General features: G+C 33.9%; 1 protein-coding gene across 3 annotated transcripts in view; it reads right to left on the bottom strand.

Moving 5' to 3' along the window:
* LOC149531135 (cold-responsive protein kinase 1-like) overlaps positions 1–19,833 on the bottom strand; it is a 35,078-nt gene extending 15,245 nt beyond the window's left edge. The window contains exons 1-6 of one of the 3 annotated variants that reach the window (XM_089809981.1): positions 19,664–19,833; positions 19,419–19,542; positions 19,177–19,295; positions 13,668–13,878; positions 13,188–13,425; positions 12,680–12,830 (exon numbers count right to left, since the gene is read on the bottom strand). In XM_089809981.1, the coding sequence (XP_089666107.1) occupies positions 12,680–12,830; positions 13,188–13,425; positions 13,668–13,878; positions 19,177–19,295; positions 19,419–19,500 (801 nt within the window). In that variant the 5' untranslated portion in view covers positions 19,501–19,542; positions 19,664–19,833. Of the gene's footprint in view, positions 1–12,679; positions 12,831–13,187; positions 13,426–13,667; positions 13,879–19,176; positions 19,296–19,418 lie in introns of all 3 variants that reach the window. The other 2 variants (XM_089809982.1, XM_089809980.1) reach the window with 2 other exon arrangements.
* Positions 19,834–23,051: the final 3,218 nt, after the last annotated feature.

The raw sequence follows: 23,051 nt of genomic DNA, 5'->3' as shown, positions 1-23,051 counted from the left end.
GATGTTATTATATCATTATCTTGAAAACTTGAAAAATGGTCATTCATTATGAATTCATGGGAAATCATATGGTGGTTAGTCATTGTGTTGGTTTATGAATAATAACTTGTTATGGTAATTATTATTATATTGAGGAATATGATATAACGTGGAGAGGAGCACGTTGAAGGGAGGGCAAGCACTGCCAAAAAAGAAATGGGCACAGGGGTCACCGCCATCACTGAGCAAATAGGTAGGTGTCGTGAACCATCATAGCTAAGGGTAAACGGCTAGGCAAGCAAGAGTGTACGTTGGACAATACCATGAGCTACTTGGTCATTTCTATAACAAGAGAAATATAAAACATTTAATATCATAAGAAGAACTATTATCTCTCTTTTATTTTAAGACTATGGAAGTGGTCAACATTGTAACTATATATATGTTTTAAACCATGATTAAGTATAGTCTTTATGTTTTATTTATGACTTCAAATGATGAGCATTGCCATCTTATTCTCATTAGCTTTTAAATTTGAAATTATGGAGTTCTTGTAACTGATATCAAGCTCCTTCTTGAAGCGAGAGGCTATATCTCCCTTCACTGCAGCTAAAGGATTATTCTCATGAGCTCTCTCTCTCTCTCATTTTTATATACGATTTCTCTATGAACCAAGTATCCACTTATCCCTCCGTCTAATATCTGAAGTATAATACCATACCATTACTGCAATACTGAGTTGCTCAGGTGAAGCCAATAATACCACACTATTACTGCATACTGAGCCACACGGGTGAAGCCATAATGTGCAGAGTGGTTGCTACTGCCTCGGCGATTTGCATTGATTCTATCTTTTCTCAGGTCATGTATATTTTTGCAAATTATTCGCATTGTATGCAATGCCTTACTATACAAGAAAGCTCCTTTTTATATTCAAATACAGTTTGAGAAGCATCGACTTTGCTCTCTTTTCTCTATGTTATGACAAGTCCCTATTTATATGCACCAGGTGTATGCTCGTGGGGAGAAAACTGATATAATTCCTTGGAAAGGAATGCTCAGCCAATGTTAATGCAGAGTACTTTTATGTTGTGTAAAATCTGCCACATCTTTGGCTTAAGTATCTTCTGTCTTTCTTTGATATTGATATCTACCAGCTGTGATTAAATTCAAAATGGCTCTCACAAACATTTCTCATTGAAAAGAATCTCATGATTATTAGTAGTCTCCTAGGATGCACCCAAGGCTGGTAGCGCCAAGTGTAAATGGATGAAGAGGAGAGGAATCCTGCAAGAGAAAGATAAAACTATTATTCAATGTCTTAATTATATGATCAATTAAAGGAAGAAATTGCATAAGTCCAAGTCATCTCATGATTGTCCAAGTATTACATAGTTGTCAAGTCAAGCGGTGGGTTGATACTCTAAATATCAGGATACTTAGTGGTAGGACATGTTGTTCCCTATCTATTTTTGAGTTGGGAGGGTCTTTCTCGGATGAGATTGTGTGGGGATAATTAAGGGTCTACGGTTGGGAGGTTAAGCCCCTGACAACGCTTCCATTCTCCACCAAATGCCAAGACATGCACAAGACAGAGATAAGATATGCATTCAAACATCTGTTGTTAATAGGTATTTTACTTTTATGATATTTGAAATTACAAGGTGAAGATATAGTAGATTGATTTATATCATTGAATCAATTATCCCCTTCAATGCAAATCAACCTTTCTCATCAATGTAATTGGTAACCGGCTAGATCAATTGATCTTCCAATTGAACATGAAATATATATGTATGCTTGAGATAGGCCTACTTGATGGATGTTATAACTGTCCTTTTATGTGAATAATGAAAATAAGTGTATCTTTTAACTATTTTTTATTGCCATAATTAGCAATAAGAAAGAAAATGGATGATACAGTGGTATTTGATGCCCTAAATGGTAATTGACATTTCGATAGTGGTATAAATATTTGTGCCCTAAGTGGTATATGTGGACTAACCTGGATTTTGCAGAGGCTACCCTAGGCGGATTCTAGTTTCGGAATTTAAGGTATGGAAAAGTTATATCCTCTATTTAAAATTATTGATGATGCCTTCAACTGTTAGTTACGATAAATCAGTTAAATTGATTGTAATTGTTAATCTCTTTTGCATGAACATATAAGATAATTGTTTTAATTGCCTTCTCATGCTCATGAATATGGAAAAGTAATAGTACTCATTGATATGATAGTTGTTAACCGAGGCCCGAAAAAAGTGGATGTTACATATGGTATCAGAGCTCTGGGTTCGACATTGAACCTTATGCCCAACGTTGTTTCAGGAAAAACTGAAATATAATGTATGAGATAGAATGAATATTTATTTATTTTGTGACACTGAATATTTTACAATGTACGCTGGAAACTCACACTAGAGATCATCCGAAATAGCCAAGGAAGGGTTGAGATGATGGTATGGTCCATATGAATTGGATAGATGGATAAATTTGCAAAATCATAAAGATGAATTAGAACTAAGGAAATAACATTATTGGCAAGTCGAGTGGTGGTTGATCGGGCACACAGTGTCCATTGGAAATCCCTGGCCAAGGTAGGTTTAGTGGCAAGATTGTTGATGTGATCACCACAAGTCCGAATGCTAACAGTTAGAAGATAGGTTGATGGAGGGTATCCACAACCTCACCTATTGTCTAGTCGACACTCTAACACCGGGATGCTTGGGTAGCAAGACCAAAATGGTACACATGCCTTATCCCAGGTAGGGAGGGTCATTCTCAGTAGAGAATGAGAGAGGATTACACTAGGTGCAAATGTGGAGGCTTGCACAGTACAAACTAATTTCTACATCCTTTGATGGGGTATTATCTAAACCCTGATTGTGACAAATTATTTCTTTTACTTGCATGCTTTAAGCATTATACTTTATGCAATTAAATTCCTATTTAGATGAAATGTTAGTTAATATTTTGTTATCTATTTTCTGACTTGAAATGAAAAATTATGAACCATGATTTTAGAATTTTTTTATCTTGAAAGTGATGATCTTTTCTAATGATGATTAAATGACGAGAAGGCCATACATCACATTTTGTGCTCTAGTATAAAGTACGAACACTTGCATAACTGAAACTATCAATGCTTATTTATCGATGCAATTTTTGTTTGACTTGAGTTTTCTTTGAAATATTATGTTGACAAGATGGGCATGAGAGCCTAGGTCCCATGAATGGAAAAAGTATTGTCCCAAATCTTTACAGGTGAATGGCAAGCATATCCAGATGATTTGCCTATCTGACAAGATGTTTCAGATACTTGTGATCAATTTATGACCCAAGGATGGATCAAACTAAGAAATGTTAGCTTAAAAAGAACATACAAGCATCAGGGCCACACCCATCTCAGGAATTGCATGTGGGCGTGTAGTCCAAGGGCTTAGGAGACTAGGATACAGATAGTGTGGTACCATGTCTATCATAACCTCTATGATCTTGATTGGATGTATGATGATCTTTCATAGAATATTATGATTTCATCTTTGACACATTGTTATAGATGTATAATACACATGCGATATTGATCTTATATGGTAATGAAATATCAAGACATACTTAGTTGTTTTATAGTGTTTTAGAGATGAAGTATATTTCTATCATTAAATGATTATTCTAATGAAATGTTATCATGATAAGATCGGCATGAAGGCCTAGGTTACATAAATGAAAACCTGGATCTACTAACCATTTCAAGTGATTTATGAGCTTACAAGGATGATTTACTCATTAATGAGTATCATATGCCAGATGGTATGTATGAGTGATTTAAATTGTGTGACCAAGTTATGATCTAGAACATGTTAGTTGAGGAATTACAAATTTTCAATGATTATCTTACTCTCAATTATTAAACACTAAAAATTCTCTTATATGAGATATCAATATGAGAATTTAACTGAAGATATTGTTAAGATATCAATATGAGAATTGAACTAAAGATATTGTGAGTGTCTACATGAGTATGACAGGAATATGAAATAGAATATCCTAAAACATGATCAACTCAAAGTGATGCTAATGTGGCCACAAGTACGGTAAAGTAAACTCAAGTGAGTGTGTGTTTCATTTTTTATTTTATGATATCATGCAAGTATTTTTCTGGAAGCATTGAGATAAAGGAATAATAGACCTTGATTTTGATCGGGGCTTAAATTTTGATTTGATTTTGAAATGAAATTATTTCATGACGCTATGTATATATCATGTATTTGGAATATTCTATTAGTGTCTAAGTTGCAAAGTTCATCAAGGATGATGAAACACAAAGGGGTGTTAGAATCTGAAAAGATTAATAACCCAGAAAACTAGTGCAAAGAGTAAATATCTAAACTATGAATGCAAATGATGCAAAATCAAAATAGCATCATAGAGTTAGTCTCCAAGAGAGTAATGCAAATGCTGGAAGCAAAATAGCATTAAGAGGATGCAAAAATAAGAGATACAAATACAAACCAGGTAGCATGCTTATATAGGCAAGGAAGAGAGAGGAGGTGGCAACACCAACCAATGAGGAGCAACCATCTATCGAACTAAAGATAGCAAAGTATCTTCCCAAGATAGCTAATAGATGCTCACATGTAGGAAGGTGACACCTCACAACCATTCACCTAATAAGACATGCTTTATTAACCTAAGCAAGATTATTAAAAGTGTAGGAAAAACCTAGCAAAATAGGAAAAATAAAAAACTACACTAACACCCCCCCATAAGCGAAGCTTAGGTGGATGTAGAAATGGGTCCCGGCAAGTCAAGCCTGATGAGGTACCCATGTACATAAAATTCCCCCAAAAGAGAGAGAAAAGAGACTCCCCAAAGAAAATTAGGACTCCAAGTGAGAGGAAGAGGCCCCCCCAAAAGATGTAGCATCCTGCACCTCCAGCAAAGCTTGCAAATTTTGTCCGGTAGATCCACTTACATCGAACAATTTTTCTTCCCTTAGAAAAATGGACAAGATCCCAAGTGTGGTTCCTCATCAAGGAACTATACTCTTCCTGCATAGCTGTATCCCACTCAAAAATACCAGAAGCCTCATGAAAGGACTGTGGATTTGAGGCAGTAGCAATGAAGATATGTAGAGCATCCTGGAATTGTGAACGACTCTGCTTGGTGTCTGATGGATCCCCAACCCAATCACCTGCAAACTGCAAGGTTTGTCTAGCCCAAAGTGGACCAGAAGATGGAGAATCTAGAGGAGAATCATCAGCCTGTGAATGATGACTAGGAGAGGAAGGAGGTGAGTCCTCTGAATCACTCTTTGCATCAAAAGTGGAGGTAGAAGACTGCTCAAGTGAATCTGACCCATTAGAAGATCTATCATGTATTCCAAGTGACTCCAATGTCAAAGTAGAAGGCAACCCTGTGACCATGCTCTGCTGGTTAAGCTGATGCACGTAGTGGAAGTTAAGATGGCCAAACTGCTCATGCCATAATCTGCTCACATCATTAGAGTGAGTGAGAAAAACAGTCAAAGGAGGATCAGGAACAAGGTGAGAAAACATATAGAGTCTTGACTGATGATCTGCTCTCCCAGCTGCAATTGTAGAATCATTGTGCAACTCACGTATCTCCACTGAATCAGGAGTGAACTCAACCCGCTTGCCTAAACCTGTGTGAGTGATCTGGTGTACCGATAGGAGATTAGTTGACAATGAGGGTACATAAGGAACATCATGGAATGTGCCATCCCCCACATCAACAGACCCTCTCCCACACACCTCAATAGGAGTGTTGTCACCCATCAACATAGAAGGCATAGTACATTGCTCCAAGGATGCAATTTCTTCGTTAGATGAAGCCATGTGGTGTGAAGCACCCGAATCAAGAACCCAAGTGGATGGTGAGGAAGCAACTGCAAAAAGGGCCTTGCCCTTTCCTTTCCCCTTGTTGTTTTCTTTTTCTTTGTTAGACCCTTCATTAGAACTTTGTTTGATAGACTCAGGAACACTGATATTATTCTTCTCAAGAATGTATGTCAAGTGATCAAGTTGTTTCTGCAAACATTTATGTTCATCATGACCAGGTCTTTTACAATAAGCACATTTGACCTTTTCTTTCTTAGGTTTATCGCCCTTGGAAGATGGTGTATCAATAGTTGCTTTTGAAGAAACTGGCATCTGATCCTTCTTCTCCTCGCTATTCTTTTGTTTCTTGTCCTTACTATTGTTGTTACTACTTTGTCCTTGTTGTTCTTTTGTGCCTTGGTTGGCAGCCAAGGCATGTGACTTAGAGGACTTAAGAATGCCCATCTGGATTAGCTTGTCTTGTTCTCGAGTGAGATTGATAGCAAAATCATCTAAAGATGGCATGGTGAATTGAGTACCAAGTGCACCCTTAGTAGCATAGAAGGTAGAGACAAACACAGAATATTTTGAACTTAGCTTAGAGAGAATACTAAGAATCAGTTGTTCATCTTTCTTTTCAATTCCACATTGTTTTAACTGCAACCTTAGTGATTTCAATTTGGTGAAGAAATCTTGGATTGTGTTGAAATTGCCTGGACTCAAACTTATTAATTCATTTTCCAACATATGACCCCTCATTGAATCTTGTGTGCCAAATAGTGTTTCTAGCTTTGTCCATACTTCATTTGGTGTATCCAAAGACTCAATGTGAAATAGCAAGTCAGGAGAAACAGACAAACACAATGTTCCAAATGCCTCATCACATTTGTTAAACCACTTAGGCTTATCTTCATCTTTAGCAGGTTCAATTTCAAGTCCCATAGTTATCCTATTTAATCCAGCTTTCCTTAAGTGAATTGTCATGCATGATTTCCACTCAAAGTAATTGTATGGAGTTAGGATGGGCATATTTGTTTGATCCATGATGAAGAAATGCAAAGAAATGCTAAAAAGAAGAGAACACAGCCACGACAATGTCCCCCCCTTTTTACTCAATCAAAGAACCCCCCCCAAAGAATTATGATTTGGCACTTTATTTTAGTGCATTTACAACTACCACTAGAAAGAGATACTTAGTGGTCTTGATTTCAATGCATTACAAACCCTCATGAAGAGCATATGCTAAAAGTGAAACTTGGGCACAATAATCAAGGAAACAAACAACACCACTGTGATCTACTCGAAAAATCATGCACTTTCAAAAAAAGAATCGCCTCGATACGAGGTCGTATGAGAAAGTTATGATCCTCCGAAGTTTTCAAAATGAGAACTGTGAACAGTCACGGCTGAGAATTTGCAATTTCTGAAGAATTCATGCATGAAAATCAAAAAATAAATCCACTAGTGGATAGAGCACAAAAAAATAGCTAAGTTCATAACAAGAATCATCAAAATCGAAGTCCGTATGAGCAAGAACGAGACATTTGAAAACTGCATTCAAATCTGCGGCTACCAACGGAGAGGGGTATGGCTGTAGCTTTGCATGCTCGATCCTGAAAAATATACAGCTTGCATGCAAAATCTAAAAGATACCCAGATGGTTTTTCGGGGCTGCGAACAAAACCCAGAAAGCATTTTTCTTGCTGATGAACAGAAGATGTTGCTGTAGTGTAAATCAGACGCATTTAACAGTAAAAAACGGCTCCAAAAATCAGAAAACGACCCCAGCAACCAAAATTTGACATGCAAATGTTGGATCAGCTTCTTAAGTCCATCAATGGCATGCTGGAACCTGCAAAACTGATTAAAAACTCCAAATATGCAAGTTGGTTGTCAGATTTGAGATTGAAACCCCAGAAAAAAACTGTTTTTGTCAAAACTTTTCTGATTCTCAGGATCATCCAAAGATGCAAGAGAAGAGCATACTTTGTTTTTCAAAAAACTACAATAAAGTTTATTTGCCCCTCCCAAATCTCTCAAATAAGGAAACTAAAATCTACTCTTGCACATAGAAAAGCTCTGATACCATGTTAGAATCTGAAAAGATTAATAACCCAGAAAACTAGTGCAAAGAGTAAATATCTAAACTATGAATGCAAATGATGCAAAATCAAAATAGCATCATAGAGTTAGTCTCCAAGAGAGTAATGCAAATGCTGGAAGCAAAATAGCATTAAGAGGATGCAAAAATAAGAGATACAAATACAAACCAGGTAGCATGCTTATATAGGCAAGGAAGAGAGAGGAGGTGGCAACACCAACCAATGAGGAGCAACCATCTATCGGACTAAAGATAGCAAAGTATCTTCCCAAGATAGCTAATAGATGCTCACATGTAGGAAGGTGACACCTCACAACCATTCACCTAATAAGACATGCTTTATTAACCTAAGCAAGATTATTAAAAGTGTAGGAAAAACCTAGCAAAATAGGAAAAATAAAAAACTACACTAACAAGGGGAAGGGTATGTTGCATCCCAAATTTTGGCCAATTTTAAAATATCCTTTATATTGTTCATTAAAATTTCAAAGTTCATCGAGGATGATGAAACACAAGGGGGAAGGGTATGTTGTATCCCAATTTTTGGCTCAATTTAAAATTGTTCATATAGTTGCTGAGGTTTCATGTGAAGTCAGTTGACAAGTAAAATTAGTTACATTTCATCATTGGGCAAATAGGTACGAGTCCTAAACCACCATGGCTAAGGGTAAACAGCTAGGCAAGCAAGAGTGTATGTTTGTACTACCATGAGCTACTTGGTCAATTTCTATAACAAGAGAAATATAAGACATTTAATATCATAAGAAGAATTATTACCTCTCTTTTATTTTGAGACTGTACAACTAGTTGACATTGTAACTTTACATATATATATATATATATATATATATATATATATATATATATATATATATATTTTTTTTATTTTTTTTGTTTTAAACCATGAGAAAGTATAATCTTTATGTTTTATTTATGACTCCAAAACAATAAGCATTGTCACCTTCTTATCAGCATTAGCTTTTAAATTTGAATTATAGAGTTCTTGTAACCGATATCGAACTCCTTCTAACCGGAAGCGAGAGACTATATCTCCCTTCCCCACGGCTAAAGGATTATTCTCATGCGCTCTCTCTCTCTCTCTCTCTCTCTCTCTCTCTCTCTCTCTCTCTCTCTCTCTATATACGATTTCTCTATGAACCAAGTATCCTCTTATCCCTCCGTCTGATATTTGGAGTATAATACCATACTATTACTGCAATACTGAGCCGCTCAAATGAAGCCAATAATACCAGACTATTACTACATACTGAGCCGTATGGGTGAAGCCATAACGTGTAGAGTGGTTGCTACCGCATCAGCAATTTGCATTGTTTCTCTCTTTTCTCAGGTCATGTATCTTATTGCAAATCATTCGCATTGTATGCAATGCCTTACAATTCAAGAAAACTCCTTTTTATATCCAAATATAGTATTAGCTTGAGCTCGATTTCGTATCTGAGAAGCATCGGCTCTGCTCTCTTTTCTCTATATTGTGACAAGTCCCTATTTATATGCATCGGGTGTATGCCCGTAGGGATAGAACTGCTATAATTCCTTGGAAATGAATGCATAGCCAATATTAACGCATAGTACTTTTATGTTGTGTAAAATTTGTCGTATCTTTGGCTTGAAGTATCTTTTGTTTTTCTCTGGTATTGATATCTACCAACTGTGATTAAATTCAAAATGGATCTCACAAACATTTTTGATTGAAAAGAATCTCATGATTATCAGCAGTCTCCTAGGATGCACCCAAGGCCGGTAGAGCCAAGTGTAAATGGGTGAAGAGGAGAGGAATCCTGCAAGAGAAAGAATAAACTATTATTCAATGTCTTAATTATATGATCAATTAAGGAAGAAATTGTTTATGTCCAAGTCAGTTAGTGATTGTCCAAGTATAGTCAATTGTCAAGTCGAATGGTGGGTTGATACTATAAATACCAGGATACTCAGAGGTAGGACATGGTGTTCTCTGTCTATTTCCAGGTAGGGAGGGTCTTTCTTGGATGAGATTGTGTGGGGATAATTAAGGGTCCACAGTTAAGAGGTTAAGCCCTGGACAATGTTTTCCCTCTCCACCAGATGCCAAGACATGCACAAGACAGAAATAAGTTATGTATTCAAACATTTGTTGGTAACATGTATTTTACTTTTATGATATTTGAAATTACAAGTTGAAGATATGTTAGATTGATTTATATTGTTGAATCAGTTATTCCCTCCAATGAAAACCAACTTTTCTTGTCAATGTAATTGGTAACCGGTTAGATTAGTTGATCTTCCAATTGAACATGAAATATATGTGTGCTTGAGATAGGCCTACTTGATGGATGTTATAACTGTCCTTTTATGTGAATAATGAAAATGAACATATCTTTTAACTATTTGTTATTGCCATAATTAGCAATAGGAAAGAAAAAGCATGATACAGTCGTATGTGATGCCCTAAATGGCAATTGACATTTCGACAACGGTATAACTATTTGTGTCCTAAGTAGTATATGTGGACTAACTTGGATTTTGCAGAGGCTGCCCTAGGTGGATTCCAGTTTCAGAATTTAGGGTATGGAAAAGTTAGATCCTCTATTTAAAATAATCGATGATGCCTTCAACTGTTAGTTATGATAATTCAGTTAAACTGATTGTAACCATTGATCTCTTTTGCATGAACGTATGAGATAACTGTTTTAACTGCCTTCTCATGCTCATGAATATGGAAAAGGAACTTTGCTCAGTGGTATGATAATTGTTAACCAAGGCCCGGAAAAAGTGGATGTTACATGTTGTCTCTCCTATGCTTTGACCTCTGCTTAGACTTAGAATGGTTTTCCTAGATTCATGCCTAAATAGGTATAGAGTCAAGCACAAATAATGACAACCAAACCCAATTGAGCTATTGACCCCAAATATTATCAATAAATGAAAAGACTGCTCATGATAACCACTGCATAGCTGTTTTTACTATTAAAGCACGAACTATATGATATAAATACTTTCAATGCTCTCTTAATATTGATTCCCTGTTAAGATCATGAAAACACAACAGATGGTCCTATCCCTAAACTGTTAATTTATGTTTTGATGATGTGAGATTTGTTAGGTTGACCCTGTTGATGGGTGTTTTTGCACTCAACAACTCAAATAAAATACACTAAGTATATTACCTCTCATTCAGATTGTGAAAAAAAAAGAGGAGAATCCACCAAGTTTCTTTTAGCTAGGTCTTGACTGTGCAAAGATAACTCAGGGTGCATGTATTTTGCTGTTTCTAACATGGGATCTTAGGTTAAGTAGCTGGAAATAAGGGTTTTTAATTCATTTAAATGAGGTATAAAAAACAATGACAGATCTTCAGGTGCAATACCTGTAATGATCTTTGACATCAGATTTGACAATGATTTTTAGTACTTTACCTAAACTGATCTCAGAATCAAAAATAAAGTTCAAAAGCAAGGTTAGAGAAAACGACTTAAAAATCATATGAACAGTTGCAGGAACAAATCAACGTTACATATCATTGAATTCCTTAGAGAAACCAATTCCGGCTTCACCAAAAATAATTACAGACCCTTAAAGTTCATTAAAATAGCCAAGTACAGCACAAATTTAACAAACGTTCATAATTGAACATAAAACAAAGTAAAGGTTCACAACCATATACAATGACTTCATTAATGGTCTGAACCAGCAATTAATCAATTTCCTAACATTTCATCATTATTGCAACCAAGTTGTACATAATGTTGGAGGAAGGAAGAATGTGAACAATTTGAAGCAACAAGAAAACACCAGTATCAATGTTTGTCTTTGTATTACTTTCAAAAGGTCTGCTTATTGTTTTTTAACTGTTAACAAGATTAGAGCTTCTATAGTTCAAAGATAATTTGATTACGTCTTAAATTCGTAGGGTGTTGTCATTTCCCTCTATGTTACATATGTAACCATGAATCCAAACAACCGGGAACACTCATCAGCTTCCATAATCCTGCTTACAATGGAAGGTTGTTAAGAACACAATCCCATGTAAATAATTTATACCCAGACTATGCCATTTTAAATTCAGCAATGCTTAAATTTATATGGTACACCATTTAGCCAGCCTTGCAATTCTAGACAGGAACAAAGCTGTCTTGCTTCTCTAGTTACTAATGCTCTGACAAAAGAGAAAATTGTGGAAAATTTTCAGAATCCAAGACCAAGACTTGAAAGAAAATTCAACAATTCCCTGGTGCTTGCATTTTATGTGTTTAAACTTTAGGGTCATTCAGCATTTTTGCCATTTGGCATGCCATTCGACTGTTTATTCAATTAACATATGAAGCAGATATCAATTATTATATTTAGTAAATTTCCCTTATAGAAAGGTGAATTGATACTGATTTAATTGTACAGAAATAATACATTACCATATAAACAATGATTTTTAATGCCTATAGTCAGCCATACTTTTTGAATCACAGTTTGAAACATAAATATTGCCCAGGCAACAGGACCGGCATCTTTGACTGCTCAATCATCTTTTATAACTTGCAACTTTTGTAATTGTTAACGCTAACTACATCCTCTTTGAAAGCAAATAGCAATTTCCTTTTTAATACCAAGTGTGCACTTAATTTTATTTTTTTCAGTTCTAGGCATCTCAACATAATATCTCATATTTTTGGAATTCCCAGATGCAGGATAATTTTTTATTTAAAATGTAGATGCTAAAATTCATGAGCAACAAAGAATTTCATAATGGAATATTTCTTGTCATTACCATTTCCAGTAGGATTTGCTCCTCATCTGGTAGGCTTGTGTTCATATTGGTCCTGCCACTGATAATTTCTAGTAGAAGTACCCCCAAGCTATAGACATCTGCCTTTTTGGTTAATTGGCCACGTATAGCATATTCTGGAGCCAGATAACCACTAGCTAGGACACAGCCACAAAAAACAAAATTATTAAGACACATCTGACTTTGATAGAATTACTTTTCTTTCATGCATTTTGCATAACAATATTGAAAACTATGCTCCTCCACATATAACATTTTTTAATAGCTGATCTAGCATCTCATATTCATGATGAAATTAAATTAGGATAGATGGAGAACTATAGTCTTCAAACTTTTTGAGTTCTAACACATACATTAATATTTCAATTAAACTCATTATCTTCTGGCATAATTATTGTAATTGCAATAATTAAGACATATAAACCTGTTAATGTGTAGCCGAGATATTATTTTATTTATATGTAAGATTAAAACATTTAACAGGACTTACAGTGTTCCAGCAACTTGTGTACTGATATGTGTAATATTTGCTGGAAAAAGTTTAGCCAGACCAAAATCTGCAATTTTAGGATTGAGATCCCCATCAAGGAGAATGTTGCTAGCTTTGATATCTCGGTGCACAATATGAGGCACAACTTTTTCATGAAGATATGCAAATCCGCGTGCAGTTCCAATGCAGATTTTGGACCTTGTTTTCCAATCCAGGTTTATTGCACCATTACTAGAACCTGATATGGTACAACCAATGTCATTTTCACATAAATCTTCCTTACAATAGTAAATAAGATTGTCATTTTCTTTCTTTACTTTAATTACATTTTTAATCTCTCTCCGACAAACATCTAGGTAGATGTAGCCAAACCTTGGATACTATTTTCTAAAATTGATCTAACTTCTTAAACTCGTAATAGTATATCACTATTTAAAATAAGGAAACAATCAACATTATTTCTCAAGATCGTAGTTATACCAAATAAAGCGTGTGAAATGCTATTATTCTCCATGTACCCATACACCAAAATTCGATGATCTTCTTCGATGCAACACCCATGTAACATGACAAGATTTTCATGTTTGATCGCAGAGATTGTAGCTATCTCAGTTAGAAACTCACGGACACCTTGTCTCGATTCAGCAGAAAGCTGCTTCACAGCAACCTCCATGCCATCCTTCAAGACTCCCTGCATCCAAGGGGATTGTCAGTGAAATAAAAGAAATCACTAAAGAAAAATTGTATATCCTGCAAATATTCCTTCATCATCTATGCAAAGTAACAGAGTCCCAAAAACAGAATTTATACGTATACCTACAAATGTATGCTTGTACTGTTGCTATTTATGTTGGACAGTTAAGTATTCATTTCATGTAGGATCTACCGGTAACTAACACACTAATTTTGTCAAGGTTTCGGTTTCATGTGGGAGCAAAATGATAAGTATTGTTTTGGATTGTTGAGTTGGTTGCCTCAAAATACCTAGGATCTTGTTTCTTCATTAGGAAAAAATCTTTACAATGTGTCCAATTCCCATTTTACATCATCCAGGTGACTGGCACTACTTGGTCAGATTCCAAAGAAAAGTTTGATGGTAGGATTTTATGCACAATACACCTTACAAAATTGACTCTACATTCAGCACACATTCTGGATCAGACTACTCATAAAAGGCATTAAATATCTCTCAGAAGTCTACAAAAATTGACACAATCAGAAGTGAGTTCGAGAAATCCTGATGAATGCTGGAGTAATATGAGGCAAGCAATACTGGGAAAGCAAAGAAAAAGAAAATTGAAAAGAGGCATTCAAGGGATGTGAGGAAGTAAAATGTTTGGTGGGAAGAAATATTCATCTTGTGAGCACAAGTTTCTTTAGAGGGGAAAGTCATAGAATCTAGAATTGGCCAATGGATAGAACTGCTAGAATAGGGAAAGATTAAATAACATGTGGGTTTGACTAAATTACAACTCGATAGAAGACACTTGAGTTTTCTTAGCAAAGAGTTCAGGAGACAAGAACAAACTAGGTGAAAGGAACGAAGATGAAGAGGATGACTAGAACGAAGATGTCAAGCTGTGTTACCCTAAGGAAGGGGAAAGTATTGATCATCACCTTAGAAGAAGAGAAGATTTAGAAGATTATGATGAGAAGGGATACAACCTTCACTGGAACTGGTCCAAGATGTTGCAGCTGTGGAAGTTATCAATATTAAAGATGAAGTATCACCAGAGATGGAAATCTCTTGAGGCCTATATTTCATGAGGAAGAAGAAGTCTTCATAGAGGAGGATGACACTCTGAAGAATGAACGTTAAGGGCATGTTATTTTAAACATGCCAAAAGTGGATATGGCAGAAAATGTTAATGAGGAAATCAACTCTTGATAGTTTGTGATAGGACAGGGAACCATGAAAATATACAAGCTGAAAAGAATAATTTTTTATTTGCAGGTGCAACAGAAGTTTGGTAAGAGCCATAATGGGTTTTGGTGAAAGTATAGTAGAGGTGGTTCTAGTAGCCTGCAAGAAGTTGATAAAATAAAAAGAGAATAAATTGGCAGAGGACAATTTACAGTCTATAAAGTAGTTGGAAGAAAAACAAGGAATTATGAGAAAAATTCATAACTATATAACGTGGTGGAAAGCTAGGTCATGGAAGCTAGGCTTTTCGAGTTCTTTCAACCAAGAGGTTCAAAATTTCTAAAAGATATGAGTATTCTTTAGTATTGCTCAATCCACTTCCATCAATTCTGTGCTTAGAGTCTTAAGAAAAATTATTGAAAGTGTTGTTTGTGGATTCATTAACTGCAATAGTTGGTTAGGGGAGAGGAGCCCTAGATGCTCACCCTAACTTCATGCTTTTCAAAATGCTATGTGGAAATCTCAAAATACTCTCAATTTTTTACAGCAGCTTATTTGTCAAGTCCCCTATTTTAAAACAAAATTTGAAATCCACATGGTCAAATATGATGCCACCTCAACATGCGTTTCATGAAAGTGTCCGAAATGGTCCCAAAAAAAGGTAAGACCCCTAGGTATGCATTATATCATGTTAAATGGTACGCTGATGTGGCACCACGAGAGTGGTTGTTTTTTGAAATCTATCTTTTTTGAGATAGGCTTTGATGGGACATTTTTAGTGCACCGCTATGGATCTATTTTGTTCATGTAGTGGTCTAAAGTAGTGATCACCTTTTGGACCCCACTCACCTATTGGCTCCTCTCCCCTATTTAGGACTTTGTTTTACTAATTTTAGTAGTTCTTTGCAACAACTTAGCCTCTAGGGAAACAACTGATATCTACATGTCTTTTAACTCAAAATAGGAGCATTCGTTGATGATGCCTTTTTTTTCTGTGAATAGCAAGGCTTGTGGATCAGAGGAGTTATTTTCAGAATTTTTAATATTTTTTTTTTAACAGAAACGCGGTTTCCTTTTTATTTTTCAAGTTTGGAAGATTTAAGCAGTTGTGTTCCATGTCTTCTTGCCGTAACTCTCTGCTGAACTTAATTCTGACGATACAGTGGGATAGTGAGTTTATTAAGTTGCAATAAAGGCAAGTAGTGTATGCATGAGGCAGTCGATCAATTACTCCATCAAGGTTTTGGCTTCATGTGAAAGCAAAATGACGAATATTACTTCAGAATACCAAGTTGATTTTGTCAGTAATCTATAGGTTCTTGTTTTCCATCCAAACAAAATCCTTTATAAGGTGTCCAATTGCTATCTTTCTCCATCCATGTGACTGGTGCTAGTCGATGGAAATCAAAAGAGAAGTTTGAAGGTGAGAATGTTATGCACAATGCACATACTTTGAATAGAATTGACTCTACCTCAAGTGCATATTCCATACCATACTTCTTATGAAAGGTGCAAAATGTCTCTCGACTAAGTTCTACAAGTCTAACTTGCTTGAAAAGAAATTTGGCATATGCTTGTTGGTATCAGAATACTTGAAAGGGATGAACAAAATACATTACAATACATACCCACCATAAAGAGCTAAGAGAGTAGTTATGATTGCAAACAAAAGCATTTCAGAAAACTTCTGATGCATAATTACCATTAAATAAAGGCTATCTGAGCGTGCATAACTAGGCAAAAGTGGCTTATACTGATTCCTCATTTGTATTGGGTATATAGGTATGAGCAAAAAGCCCTTTTGTGTCCTAGATCCGACACCTGCAACCCAGTGCATTGGGTATTTTTTAAACTAAATAGAGAATGCATTCCATTAAAACATTGAATTAAAAAATGTAAACCAAAAAGACTTGCTAAGTGTGGCAGGGCGAAAATAGAAAAGCCAGTCAAGAAGTATGTTTGCTTCAGCAAATCAGCAGTTAGAACTTGTCGTGTCAAAAATCACATATAATAGCAATTTCACGCTTACGCATTGTGCCCATAACTTTTATTACAAAACATGTGTCTAGAATTTATCAATTCCAACCTCACAAAAGGGCAAACATGAAGTGTCCATCGTTCATTCTTTGGAAATCAGCAAGTTTCCTTTCGGCAATAGCACAACACGCAGGCATCTATATGATGCACTAGTATCTCAAGAATTTTTAAGATTCTCATGCAAATCTTCTGTGTGATTCGTACACAGGACGCATTGTAACATCCACACAAAAAACGTAATGGTTCTTCCCACCTATTTAAATAAACAAAACCCCATTCATTCATTTTTTACGGGTTTCAGCTCTTTCAATCTCTCTACACATAGCAAAAAGATTATATCAAAACTCTAGCAAAACAACAGCAAAGGTTTGAGCTCCTCCGCTCCATTTTGTGCTATCAGTCTATCAAGTGTCTCAAGGGAGGAGCCATGGAACTGTTACTTAAGCTCTCTTGCATTGCATCTTTCAAAATTTGGCACCAAAAACATTATTTGCATTTATTGTGACAGGAGTTTTCTCTTTACTGAGTTTGCTTCTACCATAAAACTGTTCATTTTGATGTCTTTAATTTCATCTGTCATCTATTTGTTTGTCCATGCAGATACGAAGACTGAAAGGGGGATTTAATTGAGGCAAGCCCCTATACAACCCCCAACATTTTTCCTTTTTTCTGTGTGCAGGACTAGATGAAAAAAAAGTACAACAATGTGGGAGCTTACCAGTTGATTTAGACTGGACAACAGCATGGACACACTGCTGTTCATGGCTCAGAGCCATTCCAAACATTGATGTTTAATTTTATCCTTCCATAGATGTAGTTGAACTTTTACATTTCATGCTCGTATAAAGCGAACAAAAAAATTTTCTTTAAATATTCTTACATACATGCATGCATGCATACATATAGATTCTTAGATTATTTCGTAAAGTTAGTAGCATAGCATATGTCTTCTGTGTTAATTGGAGCCTACTTGCTCCTGGAGACTCTGTTTTCTTGAAGGTATAAATCCCCTCCTTTACAAAACTAATGTTAGTGTATCGGACTCTCTTGAGATCTATGGGTTGAAGTCCTCTAATTAGTCTTTTGCTATGTGGTTTGTTGTTTCTTTTGTGAATCGTAGATGTACTATTAGTATTGTTTGTAGCTTTTAGTTTACGGTTCTTGAGCTGTCATTCCTTGTTATATTACAGCAGTTAGTTGGGCTTTGTTGTTATATCTGACTTTTTCTTTGTAAAAAGATTTAGGTCCTAATATCCACTTTCACTTATAAATGGATAGAATATATACACACCAAATAAATATTAAACCACAACCCGAAATCTATCTAATATCAATCCTATTAGAGTCGTTCAACTTATCTGTTATTCTCAGACCGTCATTTTTTTCTTTGTATTGTTTACAACAAACACCATTTTTCAGCAAACGTCCAACAAACAAAGCTGGCAAGCCTCAGCTGCCAGCTACAAGGAATCTCAGCCAGCTAAAATGTCCCACTTGCCTTGATTCAAGAATATCATATTGATATAATAATATTTACATATAGTAAGATTTTCCCTATGTTTCGAAAAGCTAAAAATCCTACCGCACGAAATTACTTTTTTGCATTCTGGAAAAGGGCAGAGTTTTAACAATCGCAGCCATAAAAGTGTCAAAGACTAGTAACATTATCAGCTTGATATCACGGGATTCAAATATTTTTATGAGCCATGATGATCTTATGGTACATGATTCAACATCCAAGTTCGAATTTCTCAGTTCTAATGTTACCCTGCCTACCGAACTTCTTGTGGTCAGCACCCAAACAGCCAGGTAATGGGAATTTCACACCCAATGCCGCATACCCACAACGAGGGTAACTGCATACATGGATGACCATGCAACCATTTAAGCTTGGCAAACGCTAAGATGATTTCAAATTTCTTGCATTTGATAAGCCCTTACACAAAATTCAATTTAGGTTTCCTCCCACATCACGACGGAATACAAAATTGACAAGTAATTTATAAAATGCAAACATCTATTTGCGTAAATCAGAAATATCCTGAACACTGAACAATATCTCAGATACTATTCTTGGTTTCCGCATACCTTGTACACAGTTCCAAATCCCCCAGCACCTAGCTTGTTGTCCGGATGAAAATTCCTTGTTGCCAGTTTGAGATCCTTATATGGGTATATTTTAACACCTCGAGGGATGGAGAAATCTTCTTGAAATCATAGGAAAATGCTACGTATCAGCGTGTACTCCAAGAAAGAATAAAAACACTCCAATTTGACTTCACTACAGGAGGAATAAAAACCAGTAAATGGAAATGCAAGAAAGATCATACCTTCTCCCTTTTTCTCAATAATAGTTTGGGATCGTTTGTCCCTTCTGAACATTGCACCAAAACAATTCAAAGATCCAAACATATCTCCAGAAAGTAAATAGGGAGAATATCGTTCTGAGTAACCCTAAATTACAGCAGAAGTTCATAAGTAGTAAGAAGAATTCCAGAAAATTATATACAGATTAGTTTCACAGAATAATTGTCAGACTTGACGAATGGTTGTATGGTAGGCAGTACAAGTCAACCTTTTGAAGCCATTTTTTTAAGTTTCTTAAGCTATCCAAATAAATATTGATGGCTGTTGTTGAAATTCAACAATATTGTTCTTCCATTGACTTTCATCGTTGCGATGACCCAATCCAGAGCATTTTTCTCATGTAATGTTTTGACTCTGGCAAACTAATCAAATTCTGTGACTGACTAAATTTTGTTTAAGCATATATAGTACAAGAATAGTCAATTTATGTACCTTGGAGCTTTTCCTTTTTTAATCAACAATGTTCACATTGTGCTTTCTTCCATGATTTGAAGTTGCTACGTGACATGCTTTTCATACCTTGATTTCTTTCAAAGGGATTGAAGATTGCTAAATTGTAATGATTTAAACAATTGTAAAAGGTGCAACAATTTAATAATCAGTTTGTTTAAAACAATATTGGTGGTATACACAATTCTATTATTATTATTAGTAGTTCCATTGCTTTCATTCAATTTAATTGACCAATCAATTCAAACTTCAAATGTCTATATCTTTTTCTAATTTTTCATTATATTATAAATCACATTTTTTCATTCATTTTATTTGGATCATACTATTTTTAGTAGAGAGAAAATTCAATTTTCTTCAACAAAAATGCAATTGTTTTCTAACAACTCTATCATGCATTAATGGATGCATTAATTACAACTTTTTTTTTTTTACAACTTTATGTTTTTCACATTTATGACAAGTTGATTAGATTTTCAAATAAACAAGAGCTCTTGTCATAGAATGGAATTTTTTTTTATTTTTTTGGAAAAGTATTTGGCTATTAGACTCTTAATTGTAAGTGAATGCAATTGCTCCATCAAGGTGCAAATGTAAAGACATATTATAAGTTTGCTAGTTACTTTATTAACTGATGTAGTGAATAATTCCTACTAAAATCAAAGGAGATTTATATAGTAGGTGGAATTGCATCTTATATCATGATTTTTAGTTTCAAAATTTATCTCTAAAAACTTTGTTATAATTTCACAATAATCAAAGTCATATTCACTTCAATCTACTTATAAGTAAAATTAATTTTTTATTCTTTTAATTTCTATCTTATTAATTTTATTAATTAATTTTAATTCATATATCGCCTTGTTAAAACTCTCAAAGTTAATTTTACTGATTAAAAATCTAAAAGCATTTAAACAACTAAATCAAGTTTTAATATAATGTTAGAAATATATTAGAAATCAAAAATTATTAGAGACAAAGCTTGTGATGATTAAATTATTTAAGAAAAATGAAAAATTATTTTAGCTTGCACCTGCTCGTGTTTACTACTGGAAAATAATCTAAGTTCCTTTTTTAAGTAAAATTGATATTTGGAAAGAGAAAAAAATTCTAAGTGATTACAAAATATGTTCGCTCTTTGTCCAATTCAATTTCATTCACCGTACAATTGATTTTGAAAATGAATTATCCAACAATATAGTTAATATGAAGTACGGATAAATCTATCCAACCAATAGAAGAAAAAGAATTTTTAATAATACATTTAATATATTTATTTTTAAATATTAATGTTTTAAAAAATTAAATATCAATATTAATGTTGCAACACATTTTTATTTGGAAAAAATTCAATATCTATGATATAATCGTCAACATTTTAAAAATCTGTGTCATAGAAGTTAAAGTTTCTACAAGCTTAATTTTAAAAATATCAATAAATATGATCAATTTGACCATCTTGCTAATGTGATCATTGATATAAAAACTAAATTTTAAATTATGTAGAAATGTAAAATAAAATATAATTGTGGTTTATGTCATGAAACTAAATCTATATTGATGTAGAATATTAAATTAAAATGACAATTTTAGAAGTTTATTAGTAAAAATAAATTAGAAAAAATTCTTGTAAAAAACATTTAAAAAATTACATGAAAAAATATTTTAAAATAATTAATATCACAATTTTTGAAATCAAAACTTATACCATATAAAATTTAAATTTAGATTGTTATTTTTTTAACATAAATTTTATATCATCATTCTTAAATTGAATTAAATAATTATAATATCTTTAAAAATAAATTTACATTTAAAAAATATAAAAAGTAAGATTTTAAATAACATGTATTTTTGTTTTGAAGATAATAATAATTTAAAACATTCTATATCCGCCCTTTAAAAAGAATTTGGAAAATTAAACAACTACATAATCTTAGTCGGGTACACTTACAATATATTTTGTTAAAAAAAAACTTATTGAAACTTATTGGCATTTTTTAATTAGTGCAAGGATCAATATAATAAAAAATGTGTATAGTTATACAAAATCTGCCTTAATGTCTAAAGACTTTGAAATAACAATTTCATATTCCGTAGTAACCTTTAAAAACAAAGAGAAACCAGAACCCCAGCCAAGCGCCAATGTAGAAATTGTCTACATTTTACAACTGTAAAATCTATATTTAAAAATAAATTTGCCTAACCATACTGCCTATGCCTAGATTTTGCACAACTACACTCAGACTCTTTTGTCTGGTGTTCTTCCCCCTTCGACTAATCAATAAAAGAGTTGGTGCAATGTTAAATGCGTCTGACATCCTCTGGATAACTCTTTGCGGCACATTTAATGCCTCTCTATGCTGTACATTTACATTTAATGCCTCATCATTATGGCCACCTAGCTTCTATTTTTTTTTCAAATTTATTTTTTCTAAAAATGTTTAAACCCCCGGCAAATTTGGTTTGGGCCAATCAAATAAGTGAAATAGTATTCAATAATTAATTTTTAAATCTAACCTTTGAAACACAAAAAAATATGTTGCTTGGTTCACAGCAAAAATAAATAGGCAAAGTGCAGTGAAAACATTAAACCCTGCCTTATATAAGGCAGGGACTAATAATCATTTTTATCTTCCACTTCAAAAATGAATGTCTAATCAATAATCAATTTTAATTATCACCATCTATGTTTATTATCAAGTTCAAATATAGAATTAAATGTTTTATATTTCTTATTTTAAATATATTTATTAATTTTACATTGATGTTTAATTTTGTCAATTGTAAAATGTTATTTATTTAAGTTTACACTATGTTTTACTAGCTACTATTTTACATTATTGCTCTCTTTTTTTATACCATTTTACAATTTATAAAACTAATACTACACTTCAAACTTACTAGATATTTTAGCAGTTTGAATTAAGTAATCAACAATTTTTTTTTTAAAATTAAATATTTCAACTTATAATTGAATTAGTAGAAATGAGTATTCCATTCATATAATATAATTTCTATTGTTATTTATATATTTCTTTAAAAAATATAATTATTAATATTTTCAAATTCTCTTCTATCATTCCACATTTACTTGTCCTTATATTAACATATCATTCTTTCTTTTAGCTCTCTCTTGGTATCTT

The sequence above is a fragment of the Cupressus sempervirens genome, chromosome 11 (genome assembly GCF_028749045.1).
Source record: "Cupressus sempervirens isolate cs-2001-9-10 chromosome 11, ASM2874904v1, whole genome shotgun sequence".
NCBI classification, from domain to species: Eukaryota; Viridiplantae; Streptophyta; class Pinopsida; order Cupressales; family Cupressaceae; genus Cupressus; species Cupressus sempervirens.
The sequence above is the reverse complement of the archived record's forward strand: the minus strand, read 5'-3'. Positions and strand labels throughout refer to the sequence as shown.